The 19,545-nt window shown below is 48.3% G+C and overlaps 1 protein-coding gene across 1 annotated transcript; it reads left to right on the top strand.

Moving 5' to 3' along the window:
• Positions 1 to 1,930: 1,930 nt before the first annotated feature.
• Positions 1,931 to 19,379, top strand: LOC100435271 (chymotrypsin-like elastase family member 2A). Its single transcript, XM_024244721.2, has 8 exons — positions 1,931 to 1,970; positions 2,261 to 2,349; positions 9,141 to 9,238; positions 10,309 to 10,434; positions 10,956 to 11,092; positions 13,335 to 13,480; positions 14,736 to 14,888; positions 19,362 to 19,379. The coding sequence occupies exons 1-8, from the start codon at positions 1,931 to 1,933 to the stop codon at positions 19,377 to 19,379; spliced, it is 807 nt and encodes a 268-aa protein (XP_024100489.1).
• The last annotated feature ends 166 nt before the right edge of the window (positions 19,380 to 19,545 follow it).

Raw genomic sequence — 19,545 nt, 5'->3', positions numbered from 1 at the left:
TCTGAAGCTCAGCTTCCTCCTGTGAAATAAGAGAGCCTCTTGCAGGGTTTTTTGAGGGTTAGATTCAATAAGGAATGTGAATGCATCTAACATCTATGTGGTGCTGGGTGAGTGTCTGCCTGCCTTTTTTTGTTTGTTCCCCTTTTGAAGAAGCTTCTGCCTTGACCCCATTTGGAAGATGACGTCATTGGAGAAGTGCAAACTACTGTTCTCTTGGAAGACGACAATAAAATGCATCTGCCACCCAGGCTGCGGTGGATCCATTGCAGCTTACTGCAGCCATTGCCACCCAGGCTCAAGTGACCCATTGCCTCAGCCTGGCCTCCAGAGTAGCTGGAGCTACAGATGTGTGCCACTGCGCCTGGCTAACTATTTAAAAAAAAATTTTGTAGTGACAGGTGGTCCCACTATGTTGTCCAGGCTGGTCCTTTTTTTTTTTTTTTTTGAGATGGAGTCTTGCTCTATTGCCCAGACTGGAGTGCAGTGGTGCGATCTCAGCTCACTGCAACCTCCACTTCCAAGGTTCAAGAGATTCTCCTGCCTCAGCCTCCTGAGTAGCTGGAACTACAGGCTTACAGCACCACACCCGACTAATTTTTGTATTTTTAGTAGAAACGGGGTTTCACCATGTTAGCCAGACTGGTCTTGAACTCCTGGCTTCAGGTGATCCACCCGCATCAGCCTCCCAAAGTTCTGGGATTATAGGAGTGAGCCACCGTGCCCGGCCATAAAGTGCATTTTCATCCACCAGATGAAGCCCTCCTCTGCCAGCGTTCTGCTTCCTCCCATCATTAGAGCGGCCAGATCCTAATTGTGCATGTCAGCCTTGCCTTCTGCTACGTGCACACCTTCCCCACATTATACAAATCCTTACCACAGTGTTGTGAAACAATGCTGGGCACAGGTTTCTCTCCCTGTTTCACAGATGGGTCTAGAGACTTACATGACAAAGCCAAGATCACACTGCAACCCCTGGTATGGCCTAGAACAGGCTTTCTCAGTCTGAGAACCACTGACATTTGGGGCAGGGCAAGTCCTATTGCCCAGTGCATTGTCGGGTGTTTAGCAGCATCTCTGCTCTCTGCCCACTGGATGCCAATATACATCAGCCTCAGCCATGACAACCAAAAATGTCTCCAGATGTTGCCAGAAGTCTCCTGGTAAGCTGAACAAACCCCATTGAGAAATATTGCCTTAGAACGCTGTAGGTTCAGCATGCCACCTTAAACTTTTCGTTGAAAACACAACTCCTGGCCAGGCGTTCGTTGTGGCTCAGCCTATAATCCTAGTACTTTGGGAGGCTGAGGCGAGCAGATCACTTGAGGCCAGGAGTTCGAGACAAGCGTGGCCAACATGATGAGACCCCCATCTCCACTAAAAATACAAAAATTAGCCAGCAATAGTGGCACACACCTGTAATCCCAACTACTAGGGAGGCTGAGGCAGGGGAATTGCTTGAACCCAGGAGGTGGAGGTTGCAGTGAGCTGAGATCACGCCACTTCACTCCAGCCTGGGTGACAGAGCAAGACTCTATCTCAGAAAGAAAAAAAAAAGAAAGAAAACATAACTCCTCTCCTCAATCTTACCCAGGGAGGGGGAAAAAAAAAAGAAGAAAGAAAAAAAAGAAAACACAACTCCAAGGACCAACAATTAGTATTTTTCTTCCTTCCCTGACACACAACATAATCTCTTCAAAACAGATGGAACCCATATCCCTATATCTACCTTTGGCATCTTTTTCAAAGTATTTCTAGGGTGACAGTTGGGAGGAAATGGGAAAAAAAATATTTGGACACAAGCTCTTTTTTCCACTGGGCTTTGAGAAAATCCCCATCTTGCGTGCTCCTAGTGTATCTCTCACTGATAAGTTCACTCATAAAACCAGGGCCTTATCCAGGGCCACGCTTACAGAACTCCCACGGACACACAATGATTAGGACCCTGCTGCTGTCTGCTTTGGTGGCTGGAGGTAAGCCCTGTCACCCAGAGCCACTGGTTTCCCATCCCCTGGCGGGGCTGCGAATGGGATCTTCCTGTCCTCCCCTCTCGCCCCCACCTAACCCCTACTGCATTCAGACCTATAATCATAAGAAAACCGAAATGGAGTTTCAAAGAATTGGAGCAAAGAGCAGGATTCCATGACCTGTTGGGATCCTTCTAGAACAAGGGTTTTCTATTTGGGGGTTCAGAACGCAGCAAGTGTAGTTTACATTGTGTGGGTCGCAGCTTCCTGACTCAAGACCCTTTCTCTTTTCACAGCCCTCAGTTGTGGGGACCCCACTTACCCGCCTTATGTGACTAGGGTGGTTGGAGGTGAAGAAGCGAGGCCCAACAGTTGGCCCTGGCAGGTGAGTCAACCACACTGTACTTCCCCCCATCCCTGCCCCACTCCTTTTACATCCCCGCTTTGCCCTTCCACCATGGGGTCTATTGTGCTGGCAAAGTGAGGATTGATGGGACTCAGAGAGCAGCACAGGCAACTTCACCAATAAGATACATTTCCGGCTGAGCACAGTGGCTCATGCCTGTTATCCCAGCACTCTGAGAGGCCGTGGTGGGCAGATCACCTGAAGTCAGGAGTTTGAGACCAGCCTGGCCAACATGGTGAAAACCACCTCTACTAATAATAGCCAGGCGTGGCGGCACACACCTGTAATCCCAGCAACTCGGGAGGCTGAGGCAGGAGGATCGCTTGAACCCAGGATGCAGAGGTTGCAGTGAGCTGAAATTGCACCACTGCACTCCAGCCTGGGAAACAAAGCAAGACTCTGTCTCAAAAAAAAAAAAAAAAAAAAAGATACACCTCTGTGGCCTTGGCCAACCTTGGGAGTGGAGGGAGAGGTGCCTCCTCCAGCTGCAGTAAGGAGCTGTCCCCTCCCCACTGCCCATAGGCAGCAAATATAGTATTACTCTATTAACCAATCAGAGGCTTGTTTACAAATGTACCATTAGTCTAGGAACCATTCAAGACTACCTATGCAAACATTCCTTGCTTTAAGGAACCAATCAGTGCTGTTTGTGCAGATTAATCTTTAACTACAGGCAAATCAATGTTACCAGTGAAAAAAATGTTTTCTTAAGTTGATATCATCATAGTGGTATCGAGACTAAACTGCTGAGTGGGGCACAGGCGCAAATTACTCAGACGGGTTAATGGTGGGGATTTTAAGAGATATGTGTACAGTTTACATTGATGTAAACAAATATAGTAAAATCTCATTTATCTGATGTAATTGGGACTGAGTAATTGAAAAGTTAGTTATAAAGAAATTATTTTAAATTATACATATATATGGTAAAGATTTTGTCTTAGACTATGTAAACAATTTTTTGAGTTCTTAACTGTCTTTTTCATATAAACCATGCCCCATATCTCATCTACAAATCCATTTCTTTAAAGCAGAGCAGTAATTTTGAGACGTTCACAAAGCAATTTGAGTTATGAGCCCATCCAATCTTTCCATTTTCTCACAGACACTAATTCAAGAGCAATCTTTTAAGAGTCATGGTGATCCAGTCTCTTCCAAGCATTTAACTTTGTTTCCATATAAATAACGACTCTCTTTCTGAACTCATATTTCATTGGTTACATGTTTAATTAAATTTCATTATTGCAAGCATAATTGATAGAAACTGCTTTAGGAGCAAACCCAGCTGAATCAGGATGAGTTTCTACCTTAAGTAGGAGGAGCAACTAGCAGCCCACTAGCCTTGAGCATTCAGAGTGACCCTTGCAGCAGTCCCTGTGTTTAGAGAGGCCAGCGTTCATTCATCTGCTCCTTGATTAAGAGACTGTCCATGATAGGCCAGGTGTGGTGGCTCAGGCCTGTAATCCCAGCACTTTGGGAGGACGAGGCAGGTGGATCACCTGAGGTCAGGAGTTTGAGACCAGCCTGGCCAACATGGTGAAACTCTGCCTCTACTAAAAATACAAAAATTAGCCAGGCATGGTGGCGGGCACCTGTAGTCCCAGCTACTTGGGAGGCTGAGGCACAAGAATCGCTTGAACCTGGGAGGCGCAGGTTGCGGTGAGCCAAGATCATACCTCTGCACTCCAGCCTGGGTGACAGACAGAGTGAGACTCCATCAAAAAAAAAAGACTGTCGAAGATAGAATGATGGCAGATATTTCACATTTTTTTCTTTTTTTGAGACAGTCTTGCTCTGTCACCCAGGCTGGAATGCAGTGGCACAATCATAGCTCACTGCAGCCTCCAACTCCTGGGCTCTAGCCATCTACCTGCCTCAGCCTCCCAAAGTGCTGGGATTACAGGCACCCACCACTGTGCTCACCCATAGTAATTTTTTTTTTTTTGAGACAGTGTCACATTCTGTCACCCAGGCTGGAGTACAGTGGCTGGTGAAACATGGCTCACAGCATCCTCGAACTCCTAGGCTCAAGCAATCCTCCCACCTCAGCCTCCCTACCAGCTGAGACCGCATATCCGCATATGCGTGCCACCACACCCGGTTAATTTTTTTTTTTTTTTTAGAGATGGGTCTCACTATGTTGCCCAGGCTGGTCTTGAACTTCTGGGCTCAAGTGATCCTCCTGTGTCGGCCTCCCAAAGTGCTGGGATTACAGGTGTGAGCCTCTCAACCCAGCCTCACAATTTATATACTTGGCTTTGTGTACTTTTGCCAGTTCTTTTGTTTTTCTCACAGTCCCACAGTATTTTTTTCCCAGAGAATCTGGAAGAAGGGCCACAGTCCCTCTGCTACAGGGCCCCATAGCACCAGGCGCATTTGTGCTGAGAACTAATCATTGCTGCCTACAAAAATACTTCCTCACCCTCTTGCACAAAAGTATTCTTGCTTTGAGAACCAGTGAATGTTAATCTATGAAGAGTCCCTATGCTTTGTGCTTCTGTTTTCCTGGGGAAATTTTTTTACTGAGATAATAGGCAGATCTAGCTGGGTGGGGACTCAGATGAGGCAAGTAAGACATTCACTCTGGAGGCAAAATGTAAGGGGGTAGCACAAAACTCAGCAACCAGCCAGGCACAGTGGCACACACCTTTAATCCTAGCTATTCAAGGGGCTGAGGCAGGAGGATTGCTTGAGCCCAAGAGTTTGAGACCAGCATGGGCAACATAGCTAGCCATCTCAAAAAAACAAACAAACAAACAAACAAACAAACAAACAAACAAAAAACCTCACTAACAAAAATGAATGACATTTTAATGCAATTTTGTTTTTTCTCCAGGAGACAGAGTCTCATTCTGTCACCCAGGCTTAATTACAGTATTAATCACCCTGAGAGCCCTACACAGTGGCTTATGTTCCCCATTTCCAGAGAAGGTAACTGGGACTTGGAAAGGTTACAGAATTGCCCAAAGGCACTGAGTTAGCCTGGGGGGAATGAGGATTCAAATTTGGTTCAGTGCTACCTCTTTTAGCTACATTTTGCTGGCCACACATAATACGTATCATGTGGACTAAATTTCACATCTGTAGGATGGTTTCAGCACATTTTTAAATTGGGGGGGGTAAATCCTTTTAAGTATCTTTTTTCACTTTTTCTAATTTTAAACATCTTTTTTAAGACCTCTTAATGTCACACAAACGAGAAATGCCGAATGGCTAATTAAAAACAAGAATGTTCAGAGAAAAGCGGGCATCTGCCAACAAACAGGTCATCGTTCCCCACAGTTATAGGAAGCCCGATCAGAGCAGTCCACGACATACTGTCACCTCCCTCCCGTCTGCTTGGCCGTGGCAGGGAATTGAAAAACAGGGGAGGAGGAATGAAGGAACAGGAAGGGCATGGAACAGCTTCATTAGAGACTAAAACGGTGTCAAATGTCACCACCTTAAAGTTCTTTTTTTTTTTTTTTTCTAAAGACCTGGTCTCACTCTGTCGCCCAGGCTGGAGTGCAATGGTGCCATCCCGGCTCACTGCAACCTCCGCCTCCTGAGTTCAAACGATTCTCTTACCTCAGCCTCCCAAGTAGCTGGGATTACAGGCACACACCACCACGCCCAGCTACTTTTTGTATTTTTAGTAGAGACGGGGTCTGATCATGTTGGCCAGGTTGGTCTGGAACTCCTGGCCTCAAGTGACCCACCCACCTTGGCCTCCCAAAGTGCTGGGATTACAGGCATGAGCCACCGTGCCTGGCCCCCACCACCTTAAAGTTGTACCCCACACCTATTAAACTGTCAACCTAAACACAAACCTTTTTTTTTTTTTTTCTGAGACAGAGTCTCACTCTGTTGCCCAGGCTGGAGTGCGGTGGCACCATCTCGGCTCACTGCAAACTCTGCCTCCCAGGTTCAAGTGATTCTCCTGCCTCAGCCCCCTGAGTAGCTGGGATTTCAGGCGTGAGCCACTGTGCCCTGCCTAGGAACCATTTTTTAATCTGAAAAAAAATTTTTTTAAAAAGTGAGGAGCCGGGGGGCAGGGGAGTAACGTCCACTTATAGAGTCTCATGGTCCTATGAGTGGATTTGGTCTTCAGGGAGAAACTAGACCAGCAGGAGACAAGATCACCCGCCCCTGGTGATCTCTTTCATTCTATTCATTTGCTTATTCTCTCACTTGTTCAATCAGTAAGCATTTGGTAAAGATCCAGTATGTACCAGGCACTGTTCTAGGTGCCTGGCACATAGCAGTGGGGGAAAAAAATTCATGAAGCCTTTATTAAAGTGGAGGAGTGGGTGGGCACGGTGGCTGACACCTGTAATCCCAGTACTTTTGGAGGCCAAGGTGGGCGGATCACCTGAGGTCAGGAGTTCGAGATCAGCCTAGCTAACATGGCAAAACCTCTTCTCCACTAAAAATACAAGTAAATTAGCCAGGTGTGGTGGCAGGCACCTGTAATCCCAGCTACTCTGGTGGCTTAGGCAGGAGAATCATTTGAACCCAGGAGACAGAGGTTGCAGTGAGCAAAGATGGTGCCACTGCACTCCAACCGAGCGACAAAGCGAGACTCCATCTCAAAAAATAAAAATAAAATAAAGTAGAGGAGTGAGACAATAAACAACTGAATTGGTAAATTCATAACACACCAGGAAATGAAAGATACTATGAGGAAGAGTAACGCAGAGCAAGAGGAAGGAGACGAGTGTGTCTGTGTGTGCATAAGTACATGAGCGTGCATGTATGTGTGTGGGCACACTATTTGAGATAGTGTGGTCATAGAAGACCTCATGGAGAAGGTAACCTTGAACAGAGACTAACAGGAAGTGAAAGAAAGAGCTACATCGATATTTGCAAGAATATTCCAGGCAGAAGGAAGAGCCAGTGCAAAGGCCCTGAGGCAGAAGTGGGTTTGGTGTATTTGCTGAACTGCATGGAAGTCAGTGTGGCTGGAGGAGAGGAGAGTGGCAGCCTATGGGGTCAGAGAGGCCACGGAGGGCCTAGTAGGTCATCAGACAGTTTTAGGTTTTATAAACTGTAAAGGGGGAGCCACTGGAGGGCCTGAGCAGAGAAGAGAAGTCATGTGACTTCCATTCAAAAAGGATCATTCCGGCTGCTGTGTTGAGAAAATGTGGCTGGGAGCAGGGAGAAGAGATGGGAGACTAGAGTGATCATCGAAAAGAGAGGATGACTGGGACATGCAGTTGAGGTAGTGACCAAGGGGTAGCAACCACTCCACATATTCCCAAGCTAGAGCTGATGGGATTTGCTGATGGACTTGAATGAGGGATAAGAGGGAAAGACAGAAGCCAAGAATGACACCAAGGTTGGCGGCCCGAGCAGCACCGGAGTTGCCATTGGCTGTGACACAGGACACAGGGGAAGGACCACGTTTGGGATAATTCAGGAATTTTGTTTTGGACATACTAAACTGGAGGGAGCTAAGCAAAGAGCTCCCAAGGAGGGGAAGATCCCAACCAATCCAGTTGCAGAAAGATGTTCAGAGGAGGGTTTTTTGGGGATTTTTTTGTTTTTGTTTTTGAGATGGAGTCTCACTCTTGTCACCCAGGCTGGAGTGCAATAGCACGATCTCGGCTCACTGCAACTTCTGCCTCCCGGGTTCAAGTGATTCTCCTGCCTCAGTCTCCTGAGTAGCTGGGATTACAGACACCCGCCATCACACCCGGCTAATTTTTGTATTTTTAGTAGAGACGGTATTTCACCATGTTGGCCAGGCTGGTCTCAAACTCCTGACCTCAGGTAGATTCACATGCCTCGGCCTCCCAAAGTGCTAGAATTACAGGCATGAGGCACCAAGCCTGGCAGAATAGTTATTTTTTGATAGTCTATATGTTTTTTATTTTTTTATCCCAGATTTTTGGCATTAATTTTGTTGTTGCTTTTTGTTGGGGGGAAGGGGGGCAGAGCGGAGACAGGCCCTTGCTGTGTCACCTAGGCTGAGCACAACGCAATCACAGCTCACTGCAACCTGGACTTTGAGATCAAGCAATCCTCCCACCTCAGCCTCCTGAGTAGCTGAGACTACAGGTGTGCACCACCACTCCCAGTTAATTTTTATTTTTTTTTTAATTTTTTGGTAGGATCAAGTTCTCGCTATGGTGCCCAGGCTGGTTCACAAACTCCTGGGTTCAAGCAATAATCCCACCTCAGCCTTCTGAGTAGCTGGGACTATAGGCATGCAGCGCCGCACCCAGCGGCTCATTTTGGGCTATTTTTGTTGTAGAGACAATGTATTAGTCCTTCCTCACACTGCTAATAAAGACATACCTGAGACTGGGTAATTTATAAAGGAAAGAGGTTTAAATGACTCACAGCTCAGCGTGGCTGGGGAGGCCTCAGGAAACTTACAATCATGGCAGAAGGGAAGGAAACACATCCTTGTTCACGCAGCGGTACCAGGGAGAAGTGCCGAGCAAAAGTGGGGGAAAGCCCCTTATAAAACCATCAGATCTTGTGAGAACTCACTCACTACCATGAAAACAGCATGGGGGTAACCACCCTCATGATTCAATTACCTCCCACCAGGTCCCTCCCACGACACATGGGGATTATGGGAACTACAATTCGAGATGAGATTTGGGTGGGGACACAGCCCAAACCTTATCAGATGGGGTTTTGGGTACCCCCTTAACTTGTGCTCCTGAAGCAAGTGCCTCACTCCCCCTTACCCTTGTCCCAGCCCTGTTCTTGGGACACTGGAGTGCAGGGAGGCCCTGCTTTTTCAGCCACAGCCACAAAGCTCCTGTGTTTCTCCGCAGGTCTCCCTGCAGTACAGCTCCAATGGCAAGTGGTACCACACCTGCGGAGGGTCCCTGATAGCCAACAACTGGGTCCTGACGGCTGCCCACTGCATCAGGTAACTGCTATTCCCTGGGGGCTTGGCCTGCTCACCAGCCGGTGCTCATTTCCGAGCTGGGGGCTCAAAGGGCCTCAACCACGCTACATAAAGCAGCCTTGCAAATAACCACTAGCCTGGCTGAGACACAAGCTGCAGTCAGTCAATGGTTCAGTGTGTTGGCCCGTCAATGTCAGTACATGGCATGGATGGAGTGTCCTGTGCCAGGTACTGAGGGAGGATGAGGAGAAGGGGAAGGCCTAATCGCTGCCTTCTTGGGGAAATTACATGTGGCCTCTGGATCTGGAACTGGGTTCCCTTGAACAACTTAACTGACTTCTCAAAGCTTTGGTACCACCACCTGCAGAAAAATGGAGTAACAGAATTTAGTATGAATTCAATGAGTTGATTTATCAAAGGGCCTGGCACTTAGTAAGTGCTCAATGAAAGCTAATTCTGAATTATGGATGAATTATAAAGGCCCACAAGGTTCTGCAATGTTGTTCACTTATCCTCTTCATTGTCCGTGACCTCTGCTCATCACAGCTGGAACTCACCAGAGTTTCTGCTGGGTCGGTGTGATTCCCTACCAGGAGTGATCCCTTCTCCCATCTGATTTATAATAAGCTCTAGGAGGTGATGGGGATACTAATAGAGGCCTACAGTCAGGAGTCCTGGCTTCTAGTTCTGATTTCTCACTAACGGTGGGACTCTGGGCCAGGTTACGCCTCTCTGGGACTCAGTTTCCCCATCTGAAAATGAAAGGTGGGAAAACTGTCCTTGAGAGCAAATGACTCCTGTTTCCTCTGTGTTCATCTTATTCCCTCCATAATACTATAGAGTTTGTGTTATTATAACTTTTATTTTAAATTGTAGTTTATAGTTAGTATAGTAACAATTATTATATGATCATAGTTCTTACGTTATATACTTTAGGCTCTATTATAACTAACTGATTGTCCCAGGGGAGGAAAGATCCCCAAGCCCCATCTAGTGGCTCACGCAGCAGCCAGTTACTTGGGTCTGTCCCCAGCATTATCCAAAGCCAGGCCTCTGGAGGTGACCCTCTCCTTGGGCCCCCTTTCTCCCAGCTCCTCCAGGACCTACCGCGTGGGGCTAGGCCGGCACAACCTCTACGTTGCGGAGTCCGGCACGCTGGCCGTCAGTGTCTCTCACATTGTCGTACACCCGGATTGGAACTCCAAGCTCTCCGAAGGGTTAGTTTCTGTCTGGGTTCACTTCGGGGTAAGGTTGTCAGGGAACAGATGGGGGTCTCACAGAGGCAAGGGTCTCAACTCCACCACACACCCTCTGCTTCTTCTATAGGGAGGGGGAAGGAGCTCTGGCCTCTTAGATGTGGAACCAGCTCCAAAGATGTCTGGGGTGGGGATGTGACCTGGGGAGGGTGAAGCAAAGACTGCCAGAGCGACCTGGGTTTGCTGCCAGTTAAGCCTGCAGGGCCCCTGTCCGCTGAGTGTGTATCTACTTCATGCCAAGTCCTGGGGACACAGGGACAGTGCTGTCGACCCTGTGACTGTCCCTGGAGTAGGACACAGCCTTTCCTGCCTTCCCCCTTTCAACAAGGCCCTCTGCATTTTCAAAGATGCCCTGGGGCCCTGCCAGTCAGAGCAACCTGGGATAACATACAGGGAAAATGACAAGGTCTCCCAGCCCTCCAAAGCCCACAGGGCAGGAAAAGTCAACCCTGTCCTCATGCTCCGCCTCTGCACTCACCCAGGAACGACATTGCCCTGCTCAAACTGGCTAACCCCGTCTCCCTCACCGACAAGATCCAGCTGGCCTGCCTCCCTCCTGCCGGCACCATTCTACCCAACAACTACCCCTGCTACGTCACGGGCTGGGGAAGGCTGCAGAGTAAGTGGGAGCCAGGAGCCCCCAGGCCTGGGAGGGAAGGGAGGCGACTGATGTCACTCCTGTCTGGCCAGGGCCTCTCATCTGTCATCCCAGGGTGTGTGGCTGCCTCGGAGAGATGGGATGGCATAGGCTGATGCCTGCCTGGGTTCAAATGTCAGCTCTCCCACTTAATGACTGTGACACCTTGGGCACATTACTAGGCCTCTCCATGCAGCACTTTTTTCATCTGTAAAATGCAAATAATTGGCTGGGCGCAGTGGCTCACGCCTGTAATCCCAGCACTTTGGGAGGCCTGGAGCGCGGATCACTTGAGGTCAGGAGACGAGCGTGACCAACATGGAGAAACCCCGTCTCTACTAAAAATATTAAAGAAATAGCAGGGTGTGGTGGTGTGCGCCTGTAGTCCCAGTTACTCGGGAGGCTGAGGCACGAGAATCACTTGAACCTGGGAGGTGGAGGTTGCAGTGAGCCAAGATTTTGCTACTGCACTCCATCCTGGGGGACAGAGCGAGACTCCGTCTCAAAAAAAAAAAGGGCATAATAATAGCACCTACATCACAGAGTTGTCAAGAGGATTAAAGGAGATAATCCACAGGAAGCCTGGAATGGGGTAGGTGCTGTGTGTTAGTTGTTGTCACTGTCCCTATGATGGAGAGAATGTTACAGAGACCATGTGACATCTTCTGTGTGGCCCAAGGCTAGAGTTCAGAACAGCATTTTCCTCTGTGACCTGAGGCCCCTGGAGCCCTCATCAGACCCTCCGTGCCCCATAGCAAAAGCTGTCCCCTGTGCCATTCGGTCTTGCTGCTCAGAACCTGGCTGCGGGCGGGTTTCCTTTGACAAAGACTCCAAGGGTCAGAGATCCAATGACGGTAGCCACCAAGAGGAACAGCGTTCCCGCCTTCCCTTTTGAAATCACCAGAGGTTTGGAAGATTCTAGGATGAGTGATAATGACCTTATGACCATAATGAGATTATGAGTGATAATGACATTATGACATTTCTTCCTAATGACATAAACCCATAAGTATAATGACATATTTTTCCAGGGGTACATCCACATACATACACTCAAATAAACTCCCATTGGCCTCTTCACTGACTTATCTGTAAACACAAGGACACATCAAATCCTGCGGTGAGCGGCAGTGGAAGAGGCATTTCATGCTTATTAAGACACAAGCACAACCACCTGTTTGTTTCCCCAGACAACACTGGGGCAAGTGCATTTCATCTGAGACAGTGAGAGCACGGAGGCATCCAGATGCTTGGCTTTTAGGCCCAGCTCTGTCGGTCACGGTGAAACCTTGGGCAAGCCACTTCCGAACCTCAGTCTCCCCATCTGTAAAATGGAAACACTGTTGGTAAAGACTAAAAGAGGTGAAAGGTGGAAATGCATCATACATTGCAAAATGTTATACAACTGTTAATATTTTAGTAGAGACAGGGTTTCACCATGTTGGCCAGGCTGGTCTCAACTCCTGACCTCAAATGATCTGCCCACCTTGGCCTCCCTAAGTGCTGGGATTAGAGGGTGAGCCACCGCGCCCAGCGACGCTTAACTTCCCTAGGCTTCAATCAGAAGTGAAGAGTTATGTTAATCTCATCCTTGCCACTCATAGCTGTGGTAACAGTAATGGAGGTGATGGTGGCTGTGTCATTGGGGGCCATTATGAAAGCCCTCTCTTCACCACACCAGCATATTTTCCCAAGGAGGGGGCTCTAACTGCCAGGAGGCTCACTTTCTTATTTCGGATAAGTGACAGAAAGCCATGGAACTACCTCAGCAAAAAAAAGGAAACTGTTATAAGGATTGAAAACTTTCAACCCAAGGGCAGAGATATAGCCAGGCATCAGGAACAGGCTAGAACCAGGGGCTAGAAGCCTGTAAGAAACTCAGGAAACACTCACTTAGTACTTCTTTTCTTTGTGGGTCTACTTCATTTGCCACATAAAACAAAATGTCAGTCATTGCCAGCAGCTTCCCAGATTTATGTCCTCTGAAACCGGAATCTCTCACACCCCATCTCAGAATCCCAGGGGAGGGAGCTCATTGGCTTAGCTTGAGTCAGGTGTTCACTGTGGACCAATCAACCGTGAGGACACAGTATAGACAAACATGGCTGTTCGCATGTTGCAATGGATGGAAGACAGTTAACAGGGGAAACCCAGTAGGGGTCCACTACTTCCTTTTTCTCAGGAGTCCCTGCATTCCTAATGGCTTCTCTCTGATCTCATTCAGCCAACGGGGCTCTTCCTGATGTCCTGCAGCAGGGCCGGTTGCTGGTTGTGGACTATGCCACCTGCTCCAGCTCTGGCTGGTGGGGCAGCAGCGTGAAAACCAATATGATCTGTGCTGGGGGTGATGGTGTGATCTCCAGCTGCAACGTGAGTACCAAAATCAGGGGCCCCACTCCATGACAAAATGTGGCTGGGAATAAGGCTATAGAGGTCCATCCCTCCACAGGTCCATCCTCCCACCTCCTGGCAGAAGTACCGAGAAATATGTTCCAGATATATCAGAACCTGATCTTTGGCCAGGCCTGTGGCTCACGCCTGTAATCCCAGCACTTTGAGAGGCCAAGACAGGCAGACCACTTGAGGTCAGCAGTTGGAGACCAGCCTGGCCAACATGGGGAAACCTTGTCTCTACCAAAAATACAAAAATTAGCTGGGCATGGTGGCGGGCGCCTGTACTCACAGCTACTCGGGAGGCTGAGGCAGGAGAATCACTTGAAGCCATGAGGTGGAGGTTGCAGTGAGCTGAGATCACACCACTACAAACCAGCCTGGGTGACAGAGCGAAACTAAAAAAAAAAACAAAAAAAAAAACTTGATCTTGATTCTTTTTTGTTCTTGTTTTGAGATGTTTTGAGATTCTCTTTGTAGTGTCCACCCATCTCACTGCTGGGAAGTCCTTCCCTGGGTCTCATCAAGGTCTCTCGTGACTGTCATTCCATATCCTTTCCTCTATGCTGGAAGGGAACCAAAGGAAAGTATTCCCTGGCTTAAGGCCTTTCTACGATGATTTCTGGCTTTTCTGTTGAATTACTCTCATCAATGGCGCAGTGTGTCCCCTCCAGGTAGCTGCCACGGAAACCTTCCTGGAGACAGTGTCTTGACCACCAGGAATTGCTCTGTGTTGGACTTAGCAGTGAAGTGGGGATGGAGTAGGAAGGAGATCCACACGCCCTTCAGATCACACTGTGCCCTACACACTCTGCCCACATAGACCACCCGTGGGAAGACGGAGCCAGTGGGGAAGAGCCTGGCAGCTGAAGTCTGGGATGTGGCCTCAGCTCCTTTACAAACTGCCTGTGCAACCTTGGACAAGTCCCAACCTCTCAACACTCCAGTTTCTCCTCTTCCGTGGCCTGGGGATACTATGAATATTTACCTCATAGGATTTTGCGAGGATTAATGAGATGAGGCATAGAACATGCTTAGCTCAGCTCTGGCCACACAGGAAGAATAAGTGTTGGCTCTTGTTGGAATTATGGTACCACCTTGAGCTATGACCACAAGGGCCGGCTTCAGAGGACAGTGACCTGCAGCAGAACAACAGACATGCATTGAGAACAATGGTTCCAATGGGCAGCCCCTTTCTCTCCCTTTACCTCCCTGTAACTCTGGCCTTCCTCAGGGAGACTCCGGTGGGCCGCTGAACTGTCAGGCGTCTGACGGCCGGTGGGAGGTGCATGGCATCGTCAGCTTCGGGTACATCTTAGGCTGCAACTACTACCACAAGCCCTCCGTCTTCACGCGGGTCTCCAACTACAATGACTGGATCAATTCGGTAAGAACCAGACCAGCCCTGAGCCCCAGAGCACTGCCCTGCTCACTCGGCCTCGGGAGTGCCATGCCCACCTGGTGACTGAGAACCCCCTCCTTCCTCTTGAGAGCTAGATGGGAACTCCGTGGAGGAGGCTGCAGACCTGGGCAACTGCTGAGCCCCCCATGGGTCCCCAAAATTTCTGTGTGGGTAAAGCTGAGTGAAAAGGAACACAGAGGGTGGCCTTGTCCAAAGAGGTTGGACACTCCTCAGGCATATTAACAGTGAGTTCTGCCCAGTGTGGTGGCTCACGCCTGTAATCCCAGCACTTTGGGAGGCGGAGGTGGGCAGATCACGAGGTCAGGAGTTTGAGACCAGCCTGACCAACATGGCAAAACCCCATCTCTACTAAAAAAAGTACAAAAAAATTAGCCAGGCGTGGTAGCGCATGCCTGTAATCCTAGCTACTCAGGAGACTGAGGCAGGAGAATCCCTTGAACTTGGGAGATGGAGGTTGCAGTGAGCCGAGATTGCACCATTGCACTCCAGCCTGGACAAGAAGAGTGAAACTACATCTTAAAAAAAAAAAAAAAAGTGTATTCCATAGAATTGGTGATTCTATTTTTGTTTATCTGTGAGTAGGCCCATACTCCACCATCCAGTGCCATAAACAGGTATATTTATCTGCAAAGCCCAAAATCTGATACTTTGAGACCCCGCTGGCATTAATTATTGGAAATTAGTCCCCCTCAAGGGTCCTCCAGCTATTCTGTAGGGTGACCAACCATAATGGTTTGCCCAGGACTGAGAGGTTTTCCAGGATGCAGGACTTCCTGTTTTACGCTGGGACCATCTCAGGCAAATAAAGCCGAGTTGGTCCCCCTGTCTTGTAAAAGCAAACTCAGAGAGCTGTCTCCTTTCAGCTTCCACAATAACTCAGTTTGTTTTTAACACTGAACACATATTTGTTTATAACAATGAGCATTAAAATTATTTACTAAAAATAATAGACCAGGTGCCATGGCTCATGCCTGTAATCACAGCACTTTGGGAGGCCGAGGAGGGAGAATTGCTTGAGCCCAGGAGTTCAAGACCAGCCTGGGCAACATAGCAAGGCTGGTCTTTACAAAACATTTTTTGTTTAATTACCTAGGCATGGTGCTGCATGCCTGTAGTCTCAGCTACTTGGGAGGCTTAGGTGGAAGGATCACTTGGGCCCGGGAGGCCAACACTACAGTGAGCCAAGGTCGCACCAATGCACTTAAGCCTGGGCGACATAGCAAGACCCTGTCTCCAAAAATAATGATAATAATAACTGGCATCAATATTAAGGAGCAGCCATGGATACATGCAGCAGTAGGTGAAAGCAGCCAGAACAGGAAACCCCGTCACAAGAAAGGGATGCCTGGTGGCTCACGCCTGTAATCCAGGCACTTTGGGAGGTCAAGATGGGCAGATCACCAGAGGTCAGGAGTTCGAGACCAGCCTGGCCAACATGGGGAAACCCCGACTCTACTAAAAATACAAAAATAGGCTGGGTGTGGTGATACGTGTTTGGAATCCCAGCTAATCAGGAGGCTGAGGCAGGGGAATCACTTGAACCTGGGAGGTGGAGATTGCAGTAACCCAAGCTCACGCCACTGCACTCCAGCCTCGGCAACAAAGCGAGCTCCATCTCAAAAAAAAAAAAAAAAAAACCAGACCAAAAAAAGAAACGGGTGCCTGGGAGAGGGCAGAGGAGCCACCATGTCTGGTACTGGATGCTGCGAGGGAAGAGTCAGACACTCTGTGCCGATGAGGGACCACCTCAGTTTGCTCTTCTGTAAGATGGGACTTGAACTAGACCAGGACTCCACCACAATTTAGGCGCTAGAGCAAATGGGAGTGATGGTATTTGTGGCAGAGCCCCCAAAGAAGGGGAAAGCTGGCATCTGACTTCACTAAGTTTAATTTGCAGAGAAGTGTTAAATTGAATTAAACTGACACTTATAAACCAAATATGAAACTGCAGCCATGAGCACGTGGTCATAGGAGGAAAACTAAACTGTCAAAATAAGCAGGTGGCTGCTTCCAAGTGTTCCCATTGATTCTTGCCAGCTCCTTGTTCATTTGTCTGTCTGCTGACATCTTTTTGCAAACAAGTGGTCACAGGCAGAGATTCCAAACACGTTTGTTGGAGAAAAATGGAAAATCAAAAAGACAGTAGCCATTAATCATTAATTGGTGCTTTTTTACATATAAATTGGGAAAAACCCATCTGAGTCCACCTTTGGAGGCGCCACGCACGTCAAAGGAGTCTGGCCTGAGACTGACTGGACGAAAGGCTGCTTAGGGGCCTTTCCCAGCCAAATCCTAAGACCGTTTTCCAGCCCCAGCTGCTGTGGGAGTCACCGTGCAGCTGGTCCTGGCAGCTCCCTGGGGACCTGAAGCAGGGGCAGGGGCAATTGTCCCGATCTGTTGTCCCAGCATCAGCTGTTCCCAGCCACAGACACAAGCACAACAGAACAGGCCAGATCCAAAAGCATGGCCAGATGGCAGCAGGGATCCACGGGGCAGCACACCTCCCGAGGCAGCTGGGCAGAGGCCCTGTGTTCATGGGATAGCAGTCGGGACAGGCACAGATGCCCGGTAATGGGTTTCAGAAGGGGGAGAGCCAAGCAACCAGCAGTCCTTAGGTGGGGGCTGCCCCTGGCAGCGGCGGAGGGGCTAGTGAAACCTTGAAGTGGCCCCAACCCAGGGACACAGTTTGTGCCGCCTGGAGTCAGTACCACTAGAGCCCTGGGGGTGCCTGAGAGCACCTGGCTGGATAAACCCAGACAGGTGACAAGCCAAGGTCAGGAAGTACAAGCAAAAGATAAGAGCAGAGAAGCAGAGGAGACAAGTGGCCCGGGGCATTCATCCTTTCAACAAATGTCCGCTGAATGACAGTCACACATGAACTTCAGCAATCCTTAGCTTTTATTCTTTTTCCAGAAGGTAATACATACTCTTTGTAAAAATATTAAAAGAATATAAGAGAGTATCAAGTAAAAAAGTAGAAGTTCCCCCTCATTTTACATCTCTAATTCCACTCTCCAGAGGTAATCATTGTTTTTGTTTTTGTTTTTTGAGACAGAGTCTCGCTCTGTCACCAGGCTGAAGTACAGTGGCTTGATCTCGGCTCACTGCAATCTCCGCCTCCCGGGTTCAAGCGATTCTTCTGCCTCAGCCTCCTGAGTAGCTGGGATTACAGGCACACACCACCACGCCCAACTAATTTTTGTATTTTTAGTAGAGATGTGGTTTCACCATGTTGGCCAGGCTGATCTCGAACTCCTGACCTCAGGTGATCTGCCCGCCTTGGCCTCCAAAAGTGCTTGGATTACAGGCATGAGCCACTGTGCCTGGCCAAGTTGTCATTGTTAACAGCTTGGTGTGTGGTCTCAACTTTATGTGCATATATAGCTATATATTTACATAGATAGACACTGTCTTCTAAGCAAAAACTAGGATCTGAGTCTTCATACTGTTCTGCAGCTGTTTTTCACTTAACACCTTATCACATTTTACATGTTAGTACATACATGTCATTCTTTTGAACAGCTAGTATTCTATAGTTTGAGTATAATGAATGAAGCTTTCATGTTTCCTATTTTTCACTCTGACATTGTGCAATGAACATCCTTGGACATAATTCTTGCACACTGGTCTGAGTATTTGTGCTGTAGCAGCTGGATCTCCTGCCGTTTACAGCACTGGATCATGAAGTTGGCATATCAAAATGTTTAACAGGCTGGGCACGGTGGCTCAGGCCTGTAATCTGAGCACTTTGGGAAGCTGAGGCGAGTAGATCACTTGAGGTCAGCAGTTTGAGACCAGCCTGGCCAACATGGTGAAACTTCATCTCTACTAAAAATGCAAAAAATTAGCCGGGCATGGTGGTACATGACTATAATCTCAGCTACCAGGTAGGCTGATGCACGAGAAGCACTTGAAACTGCGTGGCGGAGGTTGCAGTGAGCCCAGATCACCCTACTGCACTCCAGCCTGGGCAACAGAGTAAGACTGTCTCAAAAAAAAAAAACAAAAAAAAACAAAAAAAAAACGTTTACCAGACACTGATCAACAGCCTCTGGAAACAGTTATAGCCCCAACTACAGTGCATAACTGCCTTGCAAACAGCAGTTTTGATTTGAGAAACAAATGAAATCTAAAAATATGCCATCCACGCATTTGGAATATAATTTTTAGGGGTTCAAAGGCCCCCTACCCTGAAGCCCACACAGGACTCCTGGCTAAGACCCCCTTTACACGAAGACCCTAACAGGTCAATGAAAAGCTTGATCACATCTTTTTTTCCAAAGCATCATCAGAACTCCTCAGGCAGGAGCTACTGTAGTGTGGGCTGCCTGTAACTCACATGAGTAGCTTAGCCCAGGAGGACAGAGACAGAAAACTGCCATGCACAGCTCCGCGGTTAGGTGAACCTGATGATTTTCTTGTGTGTGTGTCCTGCAGGTGATTGCAAATAACTAACCAAAAGAAGTCTCTGGGACTGTTTCAGACTTGGAAAGGTCACAGAAGGAAAATAATATAATAAAGCGACAACTATGCAAATCACGTCTTGATGAGAGATTTATTAGCAATCCGTCCTAACATCCAGGGCTGTGGGCGCAGTGGCACAACCCTGTAATCCCAGCAC

This window comes from Pongo abelii, chromosome 1 (assembly GCF_028885655.2).
Source record: "Pongo abelii isolate AG06213 chromosome 1, NHGRI_mPonAbe1-v2.0_pri, whole genome shotgun sequence".
In the NCBI taxonomy this organism is placed as follows: domain Eukaryota; kingdom Metazoa; phylum Chordata; class Mammalia; order Primates; family Hominidae; genus Pongo; species Pongo abelii.
Note: the sequence above shows the minus strand (reverse complement) of the source record. Positions and strands in the feature narration are given on the sequence as shown.